The 25,261-nt window shown below is 30.4% G+C and overlaps 6 protein-coding genes across 8 annotated transcripts in view; 2 read left to right on the top strand and 4 right to left on the bottom strand.

The window, feature by feature from the left end:
• The window catches only part of LOC117242052 (proton-coupled amino acid transporter 1-like), a 50,390-nt gene extending 42,189 nt beyond the window's left edge, over window positions 1–8,201 (bottom strand). The window contains exon 1 of the mRNA XM_033508396.1: window positions 7,998–8,201. The gene's annotated coding sequence lies outside the window, so the exon portion shown is untranslated. The remainder of the gene's footprint in view (window positions 1–7,997) is intronic.
• Window positions 8,202–12,642: 4,441 nt separating this feature from the next.
• LOC117242108 (ubiquitin carboxyl-terminal hydrolase) lies at window positions 12,643–14,438 on the bottom strand. 2 transcript variants are annotated; one of them, XM_033508516.1, is made up of 9 exons: window positions 14,331–14,438; window positions 14,111–14,211; window positions 13,963–14,015; window positions 13,863–13,874; window positions 13,535–13,663; window positions 13,315–13,460; window positions 13,088–13,229; window positions 12,950–13,025; window positions 12,643–12,838 (listed from the first exon to the last, which is right to left on the bottom strand). In XM_033508516.1, the coding sequence occupies exons 3-9, from the start codon at window positions 13,996–13,998 to the stop codon at window positions 12,681–12,683; spliced, it is 699 nt and encodes a 232-aa protein (XP_033364407.1). In that variant the 5' UTR covers window positions 13,999–14,015; window positions 14,111–14,211; window positions 14,331–14,438; the 3' UTR covers window positions 12,643–12,680. The 2 variants fall into 2 exon arrangements, with proteins under 2 accessions (XP_033364407.1, XP_033364406.1); XM_033508515.1 differs by lacking the exon at window positions 14,331–14,438 and having other exon boundaries at window positions 14,111–14,278.
• LOC117242104 (alpha-L-fucosidase) lies at window positions 14,409–16,904 on the top strand. The gene is made up of 7 exons (XM_033508503.1): window positions 14,409–14,551; window positions 14,823–15,123; window positions 15,255–15,506; window positions 15,571–15,933; window positions 16,016–16,234; window positions 16,313–16,536; window positions 16,636–16,904. Exons 2-7 carry the CDS (start codon window positions 14,850–14,852, stop codon window positions 16,726–16,728), a joined length of 1,425 nt encoding a protein of 474 aa, XP_033364394.1. The 5' UTR covers window positions 14,409–14,551; window positions 14,823–14,849; the 3' UTR covers window positions 16,729–16,904.
• Window positions 16,786–19,415, bottom strand: LOC117242103 (cytosolic non-specific dipeptidase). The gene is made up of 6 exons (XM_033508502.1): window positions 19,331–19,415; window positions 18,717–18,841; window positions 18,188–18,638; window positions 17,622–18,047; window positions 17,061–17,534; window positions 16,786–16,981 (listed from the first exon to the last, which is right to left on the bottom strand). Exons 2-6 carry the CDS (start codon window positions 18,755–18,757, stop codon window positions 16,937–16,939), a joined length of 1,437 nt encoding a protein of 478 aa, XP_033364393.1. The 5' UTR covers window positions 18,758–18,841; window positions 19,331–19,415; the 3' UTR covers window positions 16,786–16,936.
• Window positions 19,416–19,463: 48 nt separating this feature from the next.
• On the top strand, window positions 19,464–23,981 carry LOC117242100 (HBS1-like protein). Of its 2 annotated transcripts, XM_033508498.1 has the most exons (10): window positions 19,464–19,729; window positions 19,834–19,899; window positions 19,981–20,280; window positions 20,356–20,397; window positions 20,514–20,591; window positions 21,898–22,450; window positions 22,519–22,748; window positions 22,818–23,013; window positions 23,097–23,302; window positions 23,377–23,981. In XM_033508498.1, exons 1-10 carry the CDS (start codon window positions 19,687–19,689, stop codon window positions 23,829–23,831), a joined length of 2,169 nt encoding a protein of 722 aa, XP_033364389.1. In that variant the 5' UTR covers window positions 19,464–19,686; the 3' UTR covers window positions 23,832–23,981. The 2 variants fall into 2 exon arrangements, with proteins under 2 accessions (XP_033364389.1, XP_033364390.1); XM_033508499.1 differs by lacking the exon at window positions 20,514–20,591.
• Window positions 23,982–24,107: 126 nt separating this feature from the next.
• LOC117242111 (selenoprotein K-like) lies at window positions 24,108–25,002 on the bottom strand. Its single transcript, XM_033508520.1, has 4 exons — window positions 24,818–25,002; window positions 24,619–24,700; window positions 24,464–24,538; window positions 24,108–24,382 (listed from the first exon to the last, which is right to left on the bottom strand). Exons 1-4 carry the CDS (start codon window positions 24,834–24,836, stop codon window positions 24,289–24,291), a joined length of 270 nt encoding a protein of 89 aa, XP_033364411.1. The 5' UTR covers window positions 24,837–25,002; the 3' UTR covers window positions 24,108–24,288.
• Window positions 25,003–25,261: the final 259 nt, after the last annotated feature.

The following is a 25,261-nucleotide window of genomic DNA, read 5'->3' as shown; positions in this document are numbered from 1 at the left end:
GAGTATTATAGTACTATCAACATATTTTATATGACAAAACGTAGTTCGAGCAAAATAATTCTCTCGATAATTTTCATCATTATCGCGTAATGGCCCTTCAAAAATATTACAACAACACTGTCCTCTGACTCGACGCTGAAGCAACATGAGAAAAAAAGGTAAAAGTATTAGAAATTCAAGACTACTGTTACTAATCCGCGATTAAATATTCTAACGAAGCTTTTCAACGTTCCCTTAGTACTCTTAAAGTTTACTTTTCTCTCAATTACCAAAGAGATGCAGATGCCTTTGGCAAAATTAATGTTAATTTTTATTCGGACCAAAATATCATTATATATATATATATATATATATATATATATATATATATATAATTGTAATTAAAATTGTATGTTGAAAATGTGATGGGAATATATATATATATATATATTATATATTATATTACATTATATTATATTATATTCTTATATATGTATACCCATCTCATTTTCAACATACAATTTTTATTACAATTATATATATATAATTATATTTTGGTCCAAATAAATTATATTTTTATATATTATATTATATTATATATATATTCCCATCTCATTTTCAACATACAATTTTTATTACAATTATATATATATATAATGATATTTTGGTCCAAATAAATTATATTTTTATATATTATATTATATTATATTCCCATCTCATTTTTAACACACAATTTTTATTACAATTATATATATATATATAATTATATTTTGGTCCAAATAAATTATATTTTTATATATTATATTATATTATATTCCCATCTCATTTTCAACATACAATTTTTATTACAGTTATATATATATGTATAATTATATTTTGGTCCAAATAAATTATATTTTTATATATTATATTATATTATATATATATTCCCATCTCATTTTCAACATACAATTTTTATTACAATTATATATATATATAATGATATTTTGGTCCAAATAAATTATATTTTTATATATTATATTATATTATATTCCCATCTCATTTTTAACACACAATTTTTATTACAATTATATATATATATATAATTATATTTTGGTCCAAATAAATTATATTTTTATATATTATATTATATTATATTCCCATCTCATTTTCAACATACAATTTTTATTACAGTTATATATATATGTATAATTATATTTTGGTCCAAATAAATTATATTTTTATATATTATATTATATTATATATATATTCCCATCTCATTTTCAACATACAATTTTTATTACAATTATACATATATATTTATATATGTATATATAATGATGCTTTGGTCCAAATAGATTATATTTTTATATATTATATTATATTACATATATATTCCCATCTCATTTTCAACATACAATTTTTATTAAAATTATATATATATAATTATATTTTGGTCCAAATAAATTATATTTTTATATATTATATTATATTACATATATATTCCCATCTCATTTTCAACATACAATTTTTACTACAATTATTTCTATATGTAGCATTTCTATGTACACAGTCAGAATATCACGTTTAATTATTTATTACCGAACACTGGCGCATACATAGTTGGGTTATCGCACGGTTTTCAATATTTTCATATGCAAAACAGGATGACACTTTAAAACGAAAGTGTAAGTATCTGGCTGCTTTCACGAACGATTCTCGAGTATATCCCTAATCAAATTACAGATCGAGATTGAAGGATGATTAACGCGTAGCTTATTACTCTCGTGATAAAGATCTATTTCTGATAAGTATACCAAGAGTCAATTTGATAAGAGAATTCGCGAAAGATGATCGTGGCCGTCGAGGAAAATTACAGATTTCTTATTTTTTGCCTCGATCGAGGTCGAGACTGTTCTTGCAAAGTTGTTATTGAACATCCGTGGACGTTGACCATCGCAACAATCCCAGCTAACAAGGAACCGATAAGAAATTAGGCTAGCACCTCTGATCTCTTTATCTAATTGACTCGTTGCTCGTCCGTTTCGTCACGATTATTTCAGCAAACGTTTTACTGAATCCTACGCGTTATCTCGATAGATCATGCGGAATATCAGACACAGAAGGTAACAGGAAGTCATTATTAAAGAGCCTTGAATCGTTAATACGACGATAAGTAAAAAGAAGAAATTTTTCCACGTTGCAAAACGAGTCGCAAGGACAAATTTTGCGGTTTGTTAAACGCACGGCTCGCGAAATATTTGAAACGTTAACTTTGCTACTTCTTTCCGTAGAATCTATTTGCATCCTTCAGTTTCGTTCGCGCATACATGAATTTACCCTTTTAATTATTCGTTTATGCATTATGCGTTAGTTCAGATTATGAATTAGTTTGGAAAATTACGAAGCAGAGACGTTAGTAAGCGACTGTGAATTTTTTTCAAATTTTTCGGTGACCGAAGCATTGCGACTATTGGAGATAAACGAAATAGACTGGAAGGTACCATGGTATGACGCGTAGCGTGAAAATGAAATATTACCAAGAGTTAAGACTGAAACACAAATATTCGTAGCTTTCGACACACCTAATTGTCGATTACCAACCAAATAAAGCAGCGAGTTATCAAACCAGTGCTAAAATACACGATATTCTACGATAAGAATAAAGTTCCAAGGACAATCTGAAATTTTACGTACACGAACGTTTGTTATTTAATTGAGCAACTTTTCAAATATCCAGATAAGCAGAATATCAATTATACGAAGAAGAGAAGCAACGTAGAGAAACGAGAACGAGCGATAAACTTAATTCCTGAAACGACGAATTGCTGTTCAGAGATTTAGAACACGCCGCCTTGATAATAACGCGAATAGCGTGGAATATTCGTGTGAATAAACAGAAGGACAAGTCGCTATCTAAAATTATGGGAAAATATAATAAAATTCGACGACCTTGTTCAGTTTCCGTTCATATATCGATACGACTTTCTTATAAGCAGGATCATTGACTGAAATCCTACGTGCTCGTTATTATACTTGTTATCCTTGGACGTGTTTGTATAGGAAACTTGCATTCTTTTCCATCCATTCAAAAAGTATGCAAAGTTGCTGCGGCGCAATACAAAGCACGTTTCTCGCACGTGTCGCGATACATCAGCCAAGATTGCACAAATGTCAAATTAACTATCGATATTTCTCATCAGACGCTTCTTTTGTCCGTTAATTTCATAGAACGAGAAAAACAAAAGAGATGCGAGAATAATCGAGCGTATCTTAAACGAATGCAAATTCTACATGGTTCCTCTCGCGAGTTAAACGAAACAGCTGTAATGGTTCTTGTTCGATTAACGCGATATTTAATGTAACACCCGTGCATTAAATTTCGTATAAACTGTATTTGTTCGTGTTCCTACGAGCAAATCGAATTAACGTTTCAAGGATGAGATTAAAATACGAAAAAGAAAGAAACTAGATATTAAATGTTATTTTTAATTTTATTGGGTAATCCATCGAATCGATAGACGATATGGATAATTGCCAAACGTTAACAATGGACCATCGACGATAATGACTGAGGCACAATGGCTTCGTAACGTAGTAGGATAAACACGAAGTGCAACGTGTTAATGATCTTAACTCGCGGAGTTTGCAAGATATTATGGCGAACAATAGAAATTTGCATATTTCTATCATTATTCGTCGTAGTAATGATCGTGATAATAATCGTGATACATGGTAGTATCGCTAATAGCAGTAGGTATTGATTTATGTATAGGAATTATTTCTAAAGTTAAGAAACATTTCCATAAAAATGTTATATCTAGATGCGACTATCAAAGATACTGCATAGAGATACTTTCGGTAGAATCAACATTGACTTTTATTCGGATAAAAACACGATCATATTTTCCTACATATTTTCATTTGTCAAACGAATTAATAGAAATGAATTGTAGATTTAAAATGACAAATAATTGTAAAAAGTTTAGCAGAGTAATTTTTGTACACAGACCGGACGAAACTAACTGAAATAAACGGATAGAATTATGAACGCGAACAAGATAGGAGAAAGAAAAGTAAAGATCTGTGCTTCGTCGAAAATCCGAGTATCTGGTGACAGCATTGCTTTCGAGTATGTCTGAAAATTCAAAAATGCTTGATGCAATTTACACCTTGTTAAGATAGCTGTACATAATCCTCGAAAAACGTTATCTGTACAAGATACAACTTGCATTAACGTAGAATCTTGACACGCGGAATCGATATGGTAGCTACGTCTCGAAATTAAATAACAGTAACAGATATCGCGTTTATCTTAATTGCCGTATAACTGCATCCTTGTCCAGGTAAAGTAGCAACAGTAATAAAAGCTTGAGAAAAAGATAATCGATAATCTTGAATGAAAATATCAATAAAATCGTTCATATACCATCGCGAGTATCGCATAATTCGTATAAGAAAACCTGTCACGAGATCGTCACGGTTTTACTGTCAAGAGAGAAGCTTCGACTTATCGCTATCTAACGATAATTTCGCTTCTTTGAATATCGATAGTCGTGGATCAAATCTATTGGGTTGGCAACTAAGCGGTTGCGGATTTTGTCATTGCCACCTATTGGGTTGGCAACTAAGTGATTGCAGATTTTGTCAATAGGTGGTAATGACAAAATCTGCAATCTCTTTGTTACCAACTTAATAACAGAAGTGAATTCTGGATCGACAGCGATACAATTAAAAGTTGTACGATTGTCGAGGCAAGAACGAATAGAAAATGTATTATAGACCGAAATTTTAAATAAAATTAAAATACGTGTTAAAATACGTTGCTTTTCTCTTAAGATGATTAAATTTGAAAATTCTCTAGACACGCTTCCATTCGGTCGATAGTTCATACGAATTTGTGCCTTTACGAACGCATCTAGAGAAACAGAACCTAAACAAAGAATATTAGAATCGATTAATCGTAATATCGCGCTTGTCGAGTAGCGTAATTTTGTTCGTTAGTCGTTGATTAATACATGCTGATAAATAACTTACTTTCACAATCAAAATCGACAAGTTCGAGACATGTTACTCTTCGAACGAGACGATATAGACTGTAGAGAATCGTAAATGCGGAATGTAAACATAAATTATATTTATGAATGATGGTGGCAGTGATGCAAACAGTCAACATCAACAGAGCCGACTCATAACTTCGCCGACTGTCACTCGAGATATTTCACACGACTCGTGTGTGTAATTTAACCAAATTAAATGCACGCCTGTGTATTCAAATATGTACAAAAGCATCGAACAAAACCAACTTCGTACGTGGAATAAACATAAAACGACTTGCAAGTGTACAAAGAAAAGCGCGTCTCCTTCGCTCGTTTAAACACGTTCGTTCTATGATTTTCGCAGTTAGTTTTAATTCATCGATGCCATTCGAACCTACGCGTTTCTACGATACTACCGAGACCTTCGCAGAATTATAATTAACTGCTCGAATAAATGTATCGGAACGTACGGTGAGAACGAAATCTTAAAGAGTAATAACTGAGACGAAATTAACCGTGATATTATACCAGTAAAATATCTCATTGACTTTCGATTTTCACTATTTCCCGAAGATAACAGCTCTTTCGTATTTATACTTCTTCTCTACTTTTTGATACGGAAAGCTGAAAATACTCGGTAAGAAATTGTTCAACGTGAACAGAAATGTATAGCTATAGATAAATGTCCATAATTTCGTTTTTTATTAGGTACAGTTCTTTCGCGATGTAACTACTCTTGTTAAAAGACGTTGAAACGTATGGGAAGAGGAATGGAAGATTTTTCCAGAAGAAACCAAACGTGGACGAGAGTTGTTTTTCTTACGAATCCTTCGATTAAAATACTTTGTATCCTCGTGTGACAATTAAATTTATTTTAAAATATTTTTCGTAGATCGATACTATTTGAACAGCGAAGTACAAGCGTCTGATCGCAGCGAGCGTGAAATCTACGAGTCAGAATCGATCCATTGTTCCGCGGAGTTACGATCGACACTCGTTCAGGGTTAAAGAATATAGATTTTCAACTGTCAGTGTTCGTCGTACTTTGTAAAACGATTTTGTAAAATTCGATTTTCGTCGAATATTCTTTCAAAGAATCGTGCCCCAGTTTTTCTTAGCTAACGCTCGATCATCTTTCACACGGTGAAACGTATACCTAAGTTACGTAAATAATATCGACAAAAAGCGACGATTTATCGGTGCAATCGCGTCGTCCCGATCACAAGTCGGTTAATTTAAAACCTTCTCTAAATCAAACCGAGCAACTAGCTCAGCCGACGCTATTCACCTCGACTGATCTCCCTAACGAACGTTGTTCAAACGAAAGATAATTCAATCACTCTTTTTAAGATCGATTTGTGCTCCACTAAAATCGATTGAAACATTTGTGCTCTCTATGAAGGACACTATGAAGGACCACGAAAAAGACGTCTTATTTGTTCAAACTAACGTGTTATATAATATTAGTTTGTCGCGAAGGTTTCTTTCGTTTCACGGGGAAATAATGGATGCGCAACGTTGTTTGTTTTACATCGTTTTATCGAATCACGTACGATCCATTTTGTAGTAATGGAACAAAATAATAATAGAACGACCCAATATACACAGTATGGTTAAACTGCAGATGTTGCATTTATGAGGAATTTAATTTCATTCGCAGGAATATGAATTCGCGCAAACCTAACCTAAAACAAATGTTGTATCGATAAGTTAGTTATTCGCAGGATTTCAAAAAGTCAAAGAACTGCGTTGGAACGTTTTATCGTATTGCGAGTAGTTCGGAAGAATTGCGTTGAGACGTTTTATCGGAGGGATTTATGAAGCATCGTAAACTTATAGTAAACTTAAGCTTCTCGTAAATAAAGTTTCGATAAACCACGAATATACAGGAAACGTTAAAAAGGTAAAGCTCGACACACAGAGACGAGTAAAGCTTCTTAGGAAATCTTATCTGAACCTTAACCACAACGTCGTTATCAAATAAATAACAATAATACCATTTCGCGATTTAAGTCAATTTAAGCCAATTCAAATTGCCCTCTAATCGCAAAAGAGATCCTGCGATTATACCCAACTAATCCAGTTTTAATACTCTCTATAAAAGGACACCGAATTTCATTTCTTGATGGTTCATCTTTGTCAGTTGTTTTTTCATCGGTCGTTTTACAAAAATCTAGTATAACGATACTACATAAATACGTATATGTAGACTGGCAGTCGTACGTCATATCAGGACATCTACCGATATTTAATACAAATTCAATGCTTTTCGCTGATTTTATCTCCGAATTATTTTATTACAGATCTGTTACTTCGTATTAAACTACAAAGTCATACTGTACTCGTCCGCTGCGTTAAAACGTAACATACTAAATAAGGTGAAATTTGTTGGAATAAATGAAGCAGCACTTGCACAATCGAATCGAGACGAAATTTTACAGGACATTATCGACAAAAACATCCTCGTATGACGTCAACAACTCGGATGGCAAAAAAATCGAAGTTCAACGAGAAATTATAAAATTCGTAGAAGAAACTCTATAACCTACGCCTTGTAAACTTGTCAATTTGCTATTATTACTTCTTACGTTATTGTACGAGGAAGATTTCAGAAGGAATTAATAAACTCATAAAAAAGGAATCTACGATTTACAACCGGAAATTTGTACCGATAACTATTGAAACTCGATTCACTAATATTGCTGCTTGACAAACTATCATCACGCTAGAGTGATTTTACCTTAGTCGACTAAAAGCTACGTTAAATAACATTAAATAACAACAACAAAAAAAAAGTAGCAATAACATACGATAAATAATATACGAAATAAGAAAAATTAAAGCTATACAAACTTACGAAAGATCTATGACCTGCTACTCGCAACTTGTCAAATTCGCTGATCTATCAGTTGATCGATTATCGTAGAAGAGAATTTAAATGTCCTGATACTTATAACCGACAATTTACATACGAAGAGATGACAAAGAACCGGTACTCACTTTCTCGTGGTCAATTCAAAGTATCCAGATGTGAGAATGGGTACTGGTAACCCATAGATGGTGGCGGTTATCGTCCGGTCCGTGAACACGTGCAACGGTCGGCTGCTTCCGCGCGACTGAAACGGAGTCGTGCTACTGAGAACGCTCGAACCAACCACCAAAGACCGCTCGCTACTTGTTAATACTCTTTGCCGCTGCTTGTCTCCCAACCGGTGTCATTCTTGCCTATCATCGTCAGCGAAATGCTCACGGCTGCTGAATTTCGTCCGTGATGGCGCGAACTCTGTCTGTGTATACATTCATACTCTGTATACACGCGCTTATCAGCCTGCCCGGGGTCGATGAAGACATTCAACCACTGGAAAATTTGCTTCCGGAACACCTCGATCAAGTCAGGGTCAGATTTCTTTCTCGCGTCTACGTGATTCTGACCCATAAACATGCTCGAATAGCCTGCCTCGATCGAACTAACGTTTCTATACGTTTGTGATATTTTATCTCGAGCGATTCGAATTTCTTGGAAACATCGTGATGACCGAAAAGGGATCGACATATCGAGGGATCAGGACACATTTGTAAAATTGTTAAATCGAGATATTAAGAAATTGTTTATTTTCGTTCAACTTTTCGTTCTCTAAACACTCGCGTTCTACGGATTCGCAATATTTTTCGGAAATTTATAATTTACGACGTTCCAAAAGATCTTATCGATTATTGGTCCCGTTGGAATTGATCTTCTCATAGCGTTTGATTTTCCACTTCTTCCGTTAACATGTTTCTGTCCTACGTATCGATTTAGAAAAATCGTCGTGCAAGTGTTCCGCGTATTAGTTTAAAGAAATTTCTAATCGAAGATTTTCGAAAAGGTTTTATCGATCGGATATATCGGATTTGGTTTTCTCGGAAATCCGTACTTTAAGATCTGCGAATTAAGAATTCGTTCTTTTACCAAGGAATTTACTCTTTCATTCCTAATTTGTTTGGAAATTTATATTTTTTAAGAACTTTGTATTTAAGTTCGCATCTCTTCGATAACGAAGCGTTACGAATTTTCATCCCTTAGTTCTTATATAAAAATTCGAGTTAATCGCCGAATTTATACCGAATCAAACAGAAAATTAAAAAACGATCTCGTTAAAGATTCTGCGAGCTCATGAACATCTTCTTCGGTATTGTAAACCACATATGCACAGTATAATACTTGCGGCACGAATACAAATTTTAAGGACTCTTCGACCTCCAGAAGAACCTTTTTAGCTGGTTCAATGTTCGCCTGAGCTATCGCGTGCGATATAATCACGTTGGATTACCACTTTGCGTGCGAATAATAACCAATCCAAGTTCCTATTACGCTCTTATCATGTATTAGAATGCCTTCAAGTACTATCAGCGTAGTATCGCGTGTTCATCTTTGTGTAGTAATAAAACATACCTTTACGAATTATTCCTCTCTTTCCCAACGTTTCCTAATTTTTCTATCCACTCGATAAAATATCTACGATAAGAGGATCAAACTGGTTTGCTTGTGTCTGCCGCAAGGATTTATCGATATATCAGTCACATCCGTTTAACGAATAATTTGTCCAACTGTATCTTCTCGTACCTGATATACAGACTATGGTAGGCAGAAACGAGGCTGTACACGTATAATAACATTTTTATGGGCGTGGGACGACCTTAAATCCAACCAGCCATGGACGAATGCATAATATAAGTACCTGTGCATGACATGTTTCGTTAATTTCTGAGACTTTGATAGTTGACTGTGTCATTAGAATCTAACGGACACTATGTTGAAGCGGAGAATGAGATACCTAACCTAAAGTGAAATAATAGCACGCTTGTCGTAGAATTGCGACCGTTTATGCATTTGTAGGGAATTTTGGAAGTACAGAAATGCACAAAATGCGTATAACGTGCAAAAATATATAAAATACCGCAAATATATTATAATACGTAATGGATAAACAAATGTCTTGTCAAGTTGCATCTTTGTTAGTTATGTTCATAAAAATATGAACATTCGTGAATAAAAGTTTCGTTGATACCCTAAATGTATGTTATCCTTGTCTTATATAATGCGTAATTTTCCTAAAACAAAAAATTAAACAAAGATAAAATTATTTGTTATACCTTTAATAAATTACATCGACAAAGGATTAAACTTAGAACGCAAAAGGGAAATGTTTCTTAATAATTCCTCGCGAATTATCAATCTCAAAAAAATTATCCTAAACTTGGAAATTCTTCGGAAACTATCAGTCTTATTACAATTAATGAATTATACTTACTCGATCAAATAGAATTCCTGTATATAATAGTTTTACAATATGACACTGTCAAAGCGATAATGCGATGCAGCTACTTTACTGCCCGATTATATCTTGACCATGCAGATTTAATAAATTGTCTTCGTTGAGAATTTTATCGATGATACTGATATACGATGTAGTTTGAAAAAGTCAACCTACACGTTTTATCATTCACATTTTATCGGTGAAAGTATTATGTACAATCGTCGTGGAATTGGAAAAAAGCTATTATTTATGAAAATGTAGAAGTAGTCATCACTCACGCATCAGTCATTCGACAGATTAATGTTAATATTACATTTTCAAGTGATAACGCTTGGTATGCGTATATCGATCATACTTTTATTGATAACGTATTGATAGCGTTTTTGTTTGTTTATACGTATATACGTCTCATTTTAAAGTTTTATTCCACTTTAAATTCGATTTTGTAAATCCTAGATCCATTATTATTTTTATTATTTTTATGATCTATGAACGAGACATGTACCTTTTGTCAGGAAAGACCTATTTTTCCAGCTCTGCAAGAAATACGCTTTATCTTTCTATCTTTTCGTTCCAAATTTTCCATTCCAATGACGTAGCGCTTGTCCAAGTAAATCGAGTTGAACTAATAGAATTCTTTGCCTACCACTATCGAATTCTATATTTGTACAAGTGTAATAAGATCCTGTTACCTCCGATCGGAAATTCCTTATTGGGGATTCCCGAATCGTTTTTGCCTCGGAAATTAATTCGACGTTGATCATCCTTTAAAAGAACAAAGTAATTACAATTTCTAATTTAATAACCAAAAAGTTGTGAAATATATTGTGCAGTGGTTACTTTTTTTCTTTATCTATCGTCTATTGAGAATAATTAAAGGAAAATTTCGAAAAAAAAACCAATAAAGAACAATGCGAGACTCCTTACTTTAATAGGTTATTTCTATTGTGCACTCTTGATATATTTTTTAATTATTACACAGCACGCTTATATCGTTCACAATTGAAACATCCTTACGTAATAGGGTCGCTAAAGAATTAGCCGGTATGAAAGAAAATGTGCATCGTCTCGTCCTTCGCAACATATTGAGAAATTTATTGGACATTATGTATCGTTTTTCCCATAAAAAGATCAAACGATTCAGTGATCGTAGAAAATTTTCCACCGCAAAATTTTTCCTAAAACAGATTGAGATGACTAACAATGACTAATGCACACTAATCGTTTGTTATCGATATCCTCATTTTGTATACATTCTTCAGTTACTTCATTTCGAATCAAAGCGATAATAATTTGCAGCGATGTTATTTTTTAAGTTTTTGTCCCCCGTTTTATTTATAATTTTAACATATCATGCAAGAAATAGGAAGATATAGTAAATAAACAATTAATCACGGATCTATTTCGTGTTTTTTTAGGCTACTATTTAGAGAGTGGAGCCAAGATGCTCACTTTCAGAGGAGGATCTAAAATAACTAGGCCTTTTACTAGGTTCTGGTCAGTGACCGACAGGTTTTTCGACCTCAGATAATAGACAAAACAAAAATATATTAACTATACAAGGATTATCAAATGTTTTGTATACACGTACTTCGTATACACGTTGATTGTCGTAAACATCTATCCACGATATGAATGGTTTGCTAGGTCAAAAACAATTATTTATCTACATCCAGGTTTTGGAAAAATTTCATTGAAATACATGAGTCATTAACATGATAATACAACGTAGAAAGCTGAACAATCTAAGCTTTTAAAGATAATTAAATTGTACAAATTATTTTTTATAATAATGTTAATTTTAAAAATAGTTGACATAGAAGTAGGAATTATTGTATAATAAATTTGAATACTAGATGCATTTCGTTTTTTCTAGAAAAAACATTTTTAATAAGTATAGCAAGTACAGATACACATATTTTTAGTTGCTTAGAGCGAATATTTATAAACAACGATACAAACAACTATCACACAACTACTACTATAAGATTGATATATACTTATTGATAGTGATATATATATATATATTTATTTATTTATTTATATTCATATCTTATTAATCAAAATTTATGAAAATATTTGCGTCACATTTATTCGTCAAAAAATAGTATAAAAAAATGATATAATAAAATTAGTATAAAAGATATAAAACTATTGAAGTTTCGCTTTTATGCGATTTTAATTATTTTTTATGGTTTTATCATTCGATGAAATAGATATGTTTTACATTTGATACGTACTTATATCGCGAATATCCATATTATAATACAGTAATAAGCAAATGTTAATAAATGCAATATAAAAAGCAGATGTACATGTATAATGTATAAAATAAATTATTTCAACAGTTATCTTAAAATGGATATGCTATATTGTATTTAGTGAGTTACAATGCTCCTGCATCGCTATTAGCAAGAGCAAGAACTGTGAAACACACTTCTTCTGGATCACGAGCCATATATTCTTTACAAACACGTGCTGCATCTTCTAACAGTGTTTCTGGACTAGTTGTACCATGATTAATAGGAGAAGGTTTACGTCCATCTAAAAAATCCCATATGTAAATAATATGATATTCTTATAGATTAGTATTTATACAATTATTTACTAAGTAAATAATTATATAAGTATATACAGCAGTATTAAAATTTTCACCTAATTCATATAATACTCCATTTTTGTGTATAAGTGCTACAAAATGATGGTACACTGGTATTTCATCGCTTGGTACCTACCAAATACTTTCGATTAGTACTCATTTCTGTAAGTACACAAAAAGCAAGAAAATCATACCTCTGTTTGACCCTCTTGTGCCACATCTTTATGAGTGATACTAATACCGTCGGACTCCATTAAAAGCTTCCCACATTCCATATAAGAAAGATTTTTCGCTTCATCTAAAAAGGTTTTTAGGAAACCGTCCTGAAGATCTATGCTGCAAAAATAAATTGAACAATTTACAACATATAATGTCTGTTGAAAAACAAATGAATATTCTGTACTTCTAACGAAATACCTACATGTCTCGATTATTGCCAACACTGTGAATTAATGCGATTGTACCACAGGCATTATGAATGTACTGTTTCATATGAAAAACTTCTGGATCTTTAGGAATACTTACATCTTCTTCTTCTGATTCTTTGTCTTCTAAGCTATTATCACCCTAAGTCACATAAAATTATTAGATCTACGATCTTTATGTAATAAAATGTAATAATATAATCTTTATTTTGAAACCTTTTTGGATAAAGGATATAGCAAAATAACAGCAACAACTGGTTTAGGTACAAGTGCCAACAGATCAGGTTCCAGACCATAAACATCAACAACAGACCAATCTTTTGCTACGCCTAATTTATGTAAAAACTGTAAAACAAATCTTTGAATTATAAAGTTTAATAACTACAAAATTATTAACAAGTTTACTTTACAATAATATAAATAAATCATTTAATATATAAATAGATGTATTGTCTTTAATCTTTAAATAAAATGTAAGACTTATTTATAACATAATTACAAGATTAAATATCAATATCAATAATGGAAAATCATTATGATTTACCTTTGTCATAACCTAAAACAAAGAAATGAAATTATGTAAAAAGATATTATACATATATATTTTTCATTTTAATGATTATGATGAAAATACAAATTCTTACTTCTGGATTAGATTCCATCGGAATCCAAGATGACATGATGAATTTTGTTGATTCTAAAAGATATCGGCAAATTTAAAGTTTCATATTCTAACTTCTAATTCGCTGTATATACTTTTCAAAAAGAATTTTTACGAAAACGATTACTTACAACAGATATTATAAATTCACAAAAGCGTATTTGCCGTATTATACGTGCAAAATTTTAATGTTGTTATCAATTTATCACACTCAGACGAATTTGCCGAAATCCTGTGACATTGACACAATTTGATGACACATTATTGGGCAGTAGATAAGATCAATATTAAAATGAACTTATAATAGAATAATTAATAACAAAATATTTAGTTGTTTTGTTCGTAGCTTACTTTATTAGTATTATGGTAAAGTGTTCAATGTACTTTTTTAAATTTTTCATTTGTCTGCAGTAGTCAACATGGCTACCGGTTTAATAAAATCAGATTATTTCATGAAATTTATATCAACGACTACATACTATGTACATATGTCAGAAGCATATATCAAAATGAATATTTTTTCTCTATTTTATAAAATATATTTATAAGATTTTTGAAAAACATAACAAAGGGTAATTTTATGAACATTTATCGCCCTTATTTTAAGTATTGATTTTATATTCATAATAATTCACTTATATATTATATCTATATCAATTATTTTAACATATTTTATAATGAAACAACAAATTTGACAAATAAAAAAAATTAATTCATGTTATTCAATCTTATCATAAATTAAATGAAATCAGAATCGATAAGCGGGTTTCCACCTTAATCTTTAATCTTTTATGTGATAAAGTATGAATATTTGTGTAAATATTTTCCATAATTTATTTGCAGTAAATAGTATAAATACTGTTCAATACAATGATTTTACAAAGTTACATTTTATTCATTTCTTCAATGATATATACAACGTGGGGGAGAAATCAATATGTATTAGAAACGTCAGATATAAAAAGCCATGAAACACTTTGGCCTATAAAAACAGAAATAAACCAGTATTCTCCAACATGGGATAGTTTAGATAGACGTCCGCTTCCAACTTGGTATGATGATGCAAAAATTGGTATCTTTATTCACTGGGGTGTTTTTAGTGTTCCTAGTTTTGGCTCTGAATGGTTTTGGAATAATTGGAAAGGTATTTTTATCACTATTACTATTAATTACAACCAAATTTATATTATTATTTATTTATTTCAGTCAAAATTCTTTACTTTTTGCAAAATGATATAAATTTATAAAGAATTCAAGACAAACTTTCATTTTCAGAAGAACAGATTGATACTAAATACCGTGACTTTATGAAACAAAGGTATCCGCCTAGTTTTACATATCAAGACTTTGCTCATGAATTTACTGCTGAATTTTTTAACGCAACGCAATGGAGTGAATTATTTCAAGCTTCAGGTGCAAAATATGTTGTATTAACAAGCAAACATCATGAGGGATATACATTATGGCCTTCAAAATATTCGTTCAGTTGGAACTCTGCAGATGTAGGACCAAAAAAAGATCTTATAGGTAATTATTAAATTGAATTTTTTACTGTTTAAATTATTTTGTATCTGTAATTAATGATTTTTAGGTGAATTGGCTACAGCAATAAGAAATTCAACTAATTTGAGATTTGGTCTTTACCATTCTTTGTATGAATGGTATAATCCTCTATATTTATCTGATAAAGATAACAATTTTACAACCCAAATTTTTGTTCGTCAAAAGATAATTCCTGAATTACACGAAGTAGTAGAAAAATATAAACCAGAAATTGTATGGTCTGATGGCGACTGGGAAGCACCAGATGTTTATTGGAAATCAAAAGAATTTTTAGCTTGGTTGTACAATGAAAGTCCTGTGAAAGATACAGTTGTAGTAAATGATAGATGGGGACAAAATATACCATGTCATCATGGTGATTTTTACACATGTTCTGATCGTTATAATCCTGGTAAATTCAATTTAGTATAACCAACATACATGCTTGAAATTTATATTGCTTCTTTATTTCACTTTTATTTTGAGATCTTTAGGAGTACTTCTACCACATAAATGGGAAAACTGCATGACAATTGATAGAAAATCTTGGGGATTTCGTAGGAATGCTGTTTTATCAGAATATTTGACTTTATCAGAATTGGTCAAAGAATTAGCAATTACTGTAAGTTGTGGAGGAAACTTATTAATGAATGTTGGACCAACAAAGGATGGCATTATTAGCCCAATATTCGAAGAAAGATTACGTGGAATGGGTATATTCTCCAACGCAAGAATGTACTTATTTGTATTTGTAATTGTAAATTTGTTCCAAATATAATTTATGCAATTAGGTGAGTGGTTAAAGATAAATGGAGAAGCTATTTACAATACCAAACCTTGGATAACACAAAATGATACTTTATCTAATACCGTTTGGTATACACAAAGCAAAAACATAAAACAAGTTTATGCTATAATCCTTGAATGGCCAAATGAAGGTTTATTATATTTAGGATCACTTAAAATATCTCCTAGTACACAAATTTCAGTACTTGGATCTAAATTACTAATTAGAGTATGTATCTATGTTTTAAATAGATATTAAATTCATATTACACAAATAGTAATATTAAATATAATTGGGTAAAATAATAACTTTAATTTTCAATTTCAGTGGAAACAAAGTAAAGAAAAATTGATTGTATCATTACCAGCAGAACTTGATAAAGGACAACCAGCTTGGGTATTGAAAATAAAACCAGAATAACAGAAACAATGATATCTAAATATATATTTTATTAAAGATGTTTTGTATTCACTTGAGAAAAAAGATACATGTAAGTCGCAAAATAGCGTTTTATAACTTCCGTTCCCTCCAAATTTTTATTTGTATATTGTATTGTAAAAAGAAAATAAATTCTTGAGTACATCAATATAAACCCACATTTTACTTACGTTTTCAATATATATGTACCTTACAGTTGAGCTATCTCGTACAAATAAGCTCCAAGTAATTTAGTCTAAACCAAAAATAAAATATCCTTAAGTTTAAGTAAAACCGTTACAACAAATTATACCATCGTCAATGAAAATACTTACGCCCCCGATATAGTTACGAATGTCCAGTTTTTCGTTCTGGGAATGTGCCCCATCATCACCAGCACCAACTGGTAAGAGTAGTACGTTTTTGCCTGTTACTTCTTGGAATGTTAAAGTAACCGGAATTGAGCCTCCTTCGCGTGATAAATCAGGCTCTACATTATAAACATGCTTGGTAGCTTTTCGACCAGCTACATAGTTTGGATGATCAGGATTTTCAGACCAAGTTCTTCCTCCATGATACATACTGACATTGAATTTATTTGGACTACCTCTGACAGCCCATTTTTTGTTTAGATATGCTGTTACTTTTTGTACAGTATCTTCTGGAGTCATATTTGGTACTATTCTAATTGAAAATTTACCAATAACTTTTCCTGGAATAACAGTTTTTGCACCTGGCTCACTAAATGCGCCTTGTATTCCATGAAGTGATAAACTGGGCTGTCTCCACCGATGCATCAATAATTGAATCTAACAATATAATATAATGTAATGTATAACTATATATGTAATAATGTATAAAATATATCAGTAGTAAGTTCAATTATAAATATTTACTTTATCTTCATGAGCTAATTTACTAGTTCCAACAGAGCCCCTGAATTCAGCAACATCGAATTCTATTGTTTTATAGGATTCTATTTCCTTTTCCACAATTTTTGTTACATTATCATAAATACCATCTATTAAAATTTTCCCATTTACATCAACTAATGTATTTAACAAATATATTAAATCTGCCATTCCTTCATGTATAGATCCACCAAATGTACCACTATGTAGATCTTTAACAGCACAAGTTACTTCCACTTGGAAATAACAGATACCTCTTAAGCCATACGTAATACAAGGTTTTTTGGTACCCAGCCAGTAATTATCAGATATGCACACATAATCTACACCTTGCAAAAATGTATCTTTTCGTGCTAAAAGAAGGTCATCTAATCCTTCACTACCACTTTCTTCCATACCCTCAAAGACAAACTACAACAATTAAACAATAAAAAAATATATAATAAATGAAATTGCAAAATAACATATAGAAAGTTTATAATTGAATAAATCAACATATAGAAATATATTAACATATAGAAAACATATAGAAAATTTACAATTAAAAATACCTTGAGATTAACAGGGATATCTGTTCCAATAGCTTTATAAGCCTGTAATGCATGAATCCAACAAAGTACAGGGCCTTTATCATCTGTACTTCCACGTCCATATAATTTGTCATTTTTCTCAACAAGAGTAAATGGTTCAGTATCCCAGCCATCTTCTTTTAATGCTGGTTGAACATCTAAATGTCCATATATAAGAACAGTCTTTTTTTCAGAGTCAGACCCTAGAGTTCCTAACAAAACAGGTGGGAGAGGAATTACACTTCCATCTGGAAGAGTTTGTTTTCCTACATCTGCCAATTCTGTAGTGACTCCAAGATTTTTTAATTTCATTTCCGCCCATTTCATCATCTTAATTATTTCATTTCTGTGATCTGGCCACGCTGAGACAGATTTTATAGCTACTGCTTCTTTTAAGTCATTTATATACTCTGTTTTATGATCATCAATATAACTAGAAATGAAATAAATACCAAGATTATATCAATCCTATATTATAAAATAAGTTAAATATTTATATAGAAATATATACCTAAATAGATGTTTTAATGTAGATGGAAGTTCTGAAGTCATCTTTTTTGTCTGTTATATTAAAGTATATCTCCCAAAATGATTAAAATGATCTTCAATCAGCAATGAAAGAACTAAACTTGTTTCCTGCAAGTATATATATATATGTACAATAAGCCAGGAATGTTATCTCATGGGCGTGGCTTGGCACCATTATAAGTGGCTCAAAATTTATTACTTTAATTTTGATAAGTTTACAGCCTACTTTTAATATTCTATGTTTCAAATTCAAAGTTTATTTGTCTGAATACTAGTTAATTTGAGTCAAATTTGCAAAATATTTGAAGTATTTTAATATTTAGATAACTATGTATATAAGCAAATAAATAAAATAAAAATCATATAACTATACTTCTCTGAGATTAAAATTGATATCAAGAATATTAACATATTTTTATTCTTATTCTCTATGCATTCTATAATGTATATGTTCTATGTAATACCAGATAATACTAGTATATTCTTAATTTTATTTAGTTTAATGTAAAATAGTATATATTTTATAAAAAATATTATTTTCTGTTGAAATAACGGCAAAAAGAATCATGCAATTATAAATGAGGCTCATATACTTACATATACTGACTGGTATTAATACATGTTACGCTATTTATACTTTTTAAACGAAAGTAAAAGACAGTTTAAGTAAAATATGTTACTGATAATGTTAGTGATAATACATTAGTGAAATTATATCCACGCGACGAATATACTATGCGTAATTAACATAATATCGGATAACATATGAAAATTCGGTTATTTTGTTAAACGTTGTCAATGTAGATGGCGGAATTTAGCTTACCTCACGGTCACATAAACCGTGGCTGTAGCTGAATCTATTCTGTGTAACATGGAAGGTTATAAATAATAAAGTAGAAAAGGCTATCTTTTTATCGTATTTTTATTGCAATCTTTTGCACAAAGTTTATAAAATGTCTCGTCATCGCGATGTACGATGCATGAATTATTCAGAAGGTACACGAAAAGAAAATAAATGCACGATAATTTTATTTATTTAAATATTATTAAACTGTTGATTAAACTTAAAGAGTTTATTTAACGTAACATATTCTTTACAGAATACGAAGGTTACGATGATGTCTATGGACATTCTGTAGAAGATGACTACTGTGTATCTCCTAGTGGTACTTCTGTTAAATATGTATTCAACGTATCAGATTTTATGCAATTGATGTGGTGTTAAATATTCATGGTTTAAATTGCAGCTGAACAATTTTTATTTGATCGAAGTAAGCAACAAAATATTGCATCCTTTATTACGGAACCAGATATAATAGAAGACAACGAAGATAATGAGGAACTTCCAATATCTTTCAACGATGAAAATGTAACACTTACAGACATCGAATTGGGCAAGCTCATGTCATGCATGGAACCTATAAAAAATGTTATAGGAGACACAGTACCTGACTCTGAGATCAAAAAGAAAATTATTCAATCAAATTTTGATGTTAAAATAGCCCTTGATTTAATATTAAAAGAATCTTCTCCAAAAACTGCTACTGGTATGTGTATTATATATATATATGTATATTTTTAGTATTCCTTTTATATTTTTTAAAGTAATTTAATTATTTTAGGTTCATCTATGGCTAATAAGGATAATTTAGAACCATACCCAGGTATATCATTTATCAACATTATAATATTTTTATTAGTAAATAACTTCATAGTATTATTTCTTAACCTATAATTTTTTTGTTTCATGTATTGTCTTTGCATCCATTGGTAAGGTAAGATGCTGCATCTGTTAAGCCTCAGTCTAATTCATTCATTATACCCAAATTATCATTTAACAAACAAGAGAATATTGAAGGTACTAACGAGAATGTATGTCTCATGAATAATTTAGAAAGTTTCAAAGACTTAGCTATTAGTAACTCTCCTATGAGATTTTCCTCTTTGTCTGGGTTTAGTAATCTTGTTAATTCCCCATTGTCAAGTTCTACATCTTTCAAAAATAATTCGGATTCAGTAGCATTCAAAACCTTAGCTGATTTAACAGCACATCATTTACGAAAAAATAGCAGTTTAATTGATAATTCAAATTCTAACGAAAAAAGTTTGTCGCCTAAGACAAATTTTATAATACCAAAATTATCAATTAAGAAAGATGACTGTAGTGATATAAATAATACACAGTTAGATTTACCTACTGCTCAAAAAGATATAGATGGTAGTATATTAAATGATAGAAAGACAGATGATTCTATGGATTCATTTGAACAAAGTTTATTTAGTGCCTTTGCCTTTTCAAGAGATTATCCTAACACTATTATTGAAAGTAACTCGCAAAGTGAAAAGTCACAAAATGACCCAGTATTAAATGTAAGTGGTACTCGAACACCATCACCAGATCCTTGGATCATTGATTTAAATTCTACTTTGAAAAAAACCACATTTTTAGCTACAAATGGTGATTGTCATACAAAATCGGAAGTATTAGAAGACATTCACAACGTCATTCCTATTTCAACCTTACAGATTTCTAATGAAAATATTGAAATTCCATATGCTATGCTACCTACAAAATTAAATTTAAGTTATCTTAGATATGTTAAACTTCCATATACCAAAAAAAACGTATCTTTATTTGGTAGAACATTGTGCAGAACATGGAAATTGAAAAAGCCAGTTCTTAAATCTCAACAAGAACATCATAAAACAATAAAAAGATTTAATTTTTCAGTTCCTTACACTCGTACTTAACAAAATATATAGTAACATACAGATTTAAAATTAGATGCAAAGTTTCTGTGGTAAAAAATGTCATAATTAAATATTTCAATGAATGTAAGGTTGAATTATAAATTTTATGAATATATACGTATACATATATATATATATATGAAAAGTCACAATTGATATATATGTAAGATGACGTAATATGATATATTAAAAATCGATTCCTTTTACTTATATGACTATATATATTTACTGTAAAGTACTATTTTCATGTAAATATTGTTTCCGAAGTTTTAAAGCGAAAATTGTGAATTTTTAAACTCAAAATGTATTTTTAATATTTGAACTAATATAATATATGTTTATATTAAAATTTTTACACATCTTTTTATATTTAATATCAAAATAACAATAGCCTACAATAAATTTCATGATAGGTAAAAAATTGTCATCCAAATATACATTTCAAGCTACAACACCTTCCAATGTGAAAATTATTCCTGCTGGGAAACGATCTGTTGTAAAAGGCTTTAATATAAGCGGGACTGAAAATACTGATCTATTGAATTCCCGTACTGAGAGTCCTCGCTCTCAAAGCCCATATTCTGATTATAATAGTCCAGAAGTAAAAAGAAAGGAAAATATAGTTTCAAAGGAAAAAAGAGCAGCTTTCTCGAACGCAAATAGCCCGCGATGTCAGTCCCCAGTATCAGGACATCAGACACCTGACTTGGATCCTAAAATAAAATTCAATGAAGAAAAAGATGTTGCAAAGATTTATAAAGATAAAAGAGGAGACAGCAAGGAACAATTACATTTAATTGTGGTTGGTCATGTAGATGCTGGTAAAAGTACTTTATTAGGACGACTTTTATGCGAGTTAGGAGAAGTTCCAACAAGATTAATTCACAAATATCAACAAGAAAGTAAAAAGATAGGGAAACAATCATTTGCTTATGCATGGGTCCTTGATGAAACAGGAGAAGAAAGGTAATTAATGGAAACGAAGTCAATAGACTCTTTTAGTATTAATTGATTTCTGTATATTCTTCTAATAGGGAACGTGGAATAACTATGGATGTTGGTCATTCTAAATTTGAAACAGAAACAAAATGTATTACTTTATTAGATGCACCTGGGCATAAGGATTTCATACCTAATATGATTATTGGTGCTACTCAAGCTGACGTAGCTTTGTTAGTAGTAGATGCTACTAGAGGAGAATTTGAAACTGGTTTTGACAGTGGAGGTCAAACTAGAGAACATGCACTATTATTACGTTCATTAGGTATTCAAATTTTTCACGTGGAATTGAGAAATTATTCAATTTCCCAACAATGACTAATTTTTGTTACAGGTATATCACAGTTGACAGTAGTAATAAATAAATTAGATACAGTAGACTGGTCAAAGGAGAGGTTTGATGAAATAGTAAGCAAAATGAGTGTATTCTTGAAACAAGCTGGGTTCAAGGATAATGTTACTTTTGTTCCTTGTAGTGGTCTATCTGGTGAAAATATATTAACAAAGCCTAAAGAACCTTTATCTAATTGGTATAATTATTTAAATATTTATTTAAAACATATATGTTTAAAATAAAATAATGTATTAATTGTGATTGTGTATAATCATGCAGGTATACAGGACCTACATTAGTCAACGTTATTAATAATTTCAAGTGTCCTGAACGCCATATAGATAAACCATTTCGATTTTCGGTTAACGATATATTTAAAGGCACAGGATCTGGATTCTGTGTGTCTGGTCACGTAGAAACAGGCATGGTAGCTTTAGGTGATAAAGTTTTAGTATTACCGCGAAATGAAACTGCAGTGATTAAAGGTATGTCAATCATGTATGATTTTCTTATATATATTTGGATACCTGCAATTAAAGTTTGTGACATTAATTTTTAGGTTTACAAATCGATGAAGTATCTATAACAAACGCATTTGCTGGAGATCAAGTTTCTTTAATATTATCTGGAATTGATCAACAAAACGTTGGGATTGGAGATATTATTTGTAATCCTCAAAATCCAGTTCCTGTAACAACACGTTTCCAAGCACATGTTGTTGTATTTGCAGTGAAAATACCTATTATGAAAGGTCTTCCTGTAATAATTCATCAACAATCTTTAGTTCAACCAGCTGTTATTACAAAATTAGTAGCGCAACTTCATAGAAGTACTGGTGAAATGATAAAAAAGAAACCACGCTGTTTACCAAAAAATTCAAGTGCTATTATTGAGATTACAACACAAAATTCAGTTTGTATGGAATTATATAAGGATATCAAACAACTGGGTAGAATTATGTTACGTGTAGAAGGAACTACTATTGCAGCTGGTCTAATTACAAAAATCAAATAACAATAATATAAAAAATTTATGTATTTGCAGTCCTAATTCTATGAACACATTTTTAATTTTAAATATCACTATGTGCAGCTATGTATTTACATATTGCAGCTATATGCATATAACTATATATTTGTATATTGCAGGAAATATACCAGACTTAACATAATACCGTATCTATAAATTTGTAATTATATATATGTACATACAAATTAATTTGCAATAGAAAGTTCATTTATTTTTTTAATGCATGTTTAATGTGTGATATATTTATAATGATTTATAACATTTTTAAAAATAATCTAATACATTTAATAAAATTATTCTCAAGATGTCTGCCCATTATCTTCTCATTATAAAAATTTCCAAGTTCTTAAGTAATTTCATTTTTGAACATGTTATAATTATAGCAATCACGTAAAAATTTTTAAATGGTATTACTTTACTGTTGTAAAGGTTTGCCTTTATTTTATCTAGCACAACTACTACATCCTCCAAATGGAATATCAACAGTATGTCCTGTGTTAGGTCTTCCTAATCTACGAGTTGGTGGACGTGGTGGCCTACATATGAAAACATGATATTAACATTATGTCCAAAATATAAAATTTTGTTTACGGTTATATTAAAAATTATAATTTTACCCAGATCCAGGTCTATAATCTCTTGTATATTCGCTTCCATATTTGTTCATATTAGGATTGATTAATGTTTTAAAACTATAAAAATAATTTATTCAATTACGCATCTGCTTCCTTATCAATTTAATAAATCATAGGAAATGTTATAGGTTACTTACAACATTATAACCATGAAAATTATACCTGTGAAAAATCTAAACACTTTTAAATGCAATGGAGTACCACATAAGACGCTTCCATCTGAAAATTTATTAATTATGATTGTATTTACAACAAACGCTTTAATTACATATATAATATTTATAAAAAATTTTCATTATACAATGTTAGAAATTTCACTCATGTTAGCTTCATTACCATTTGATACGTAAACCATGTTTCACGATTATTTTATAAAAGATATTGTTTAATTTGTTTTTATATCTATTTCGGCTATAAAATAGTGCTTAATCACGTTTATGTAAACATAACTTCAACTGCGAGTTTCGTACTTTGACAGTTCGTTCTAAGACCACGTCATACAGAAGCACCAATAACGAAGTAGCGTTAACTTCAGAAGTATTATATTATACAACACATGTATAATATACATATGTTTAAACATGTTTCAATATTAATTAAGCATTTTTAATTAATGAGATTTCTCTTTTTATGATTTTTATTTTTAATTTCCAATCCTATTTACAAAATAAATGTTAAATTTCATTTTTATTCAACGTATATCTAAATAAAATACATACATATGATTCATAGTATTCACATTGAAGACCGTACTTTAAAAAATTATTTACCTAACACTTA

This window comes from Bombus vosnesenskii, unplaced genomic scaffold (genome assembly GCF_011952255.1).
Source record: "Bombus vosnesenskii isolate JDL3184/JDL3185 unplaced genomic scaffold, Bvos_JDL3184-5_v1.1 scf7180000016263, whole genome shotgun sequence".
NCBI classification, from domain to species: Eukaryota; Metazoa; Arthropoda; class Insecta; order Hymenoptera; family Apidae; genus Bombus; species Bombus vosnesenskii.
This window is presented reverse-complemented; position numbering and strand designations above follow the sequence as displayed.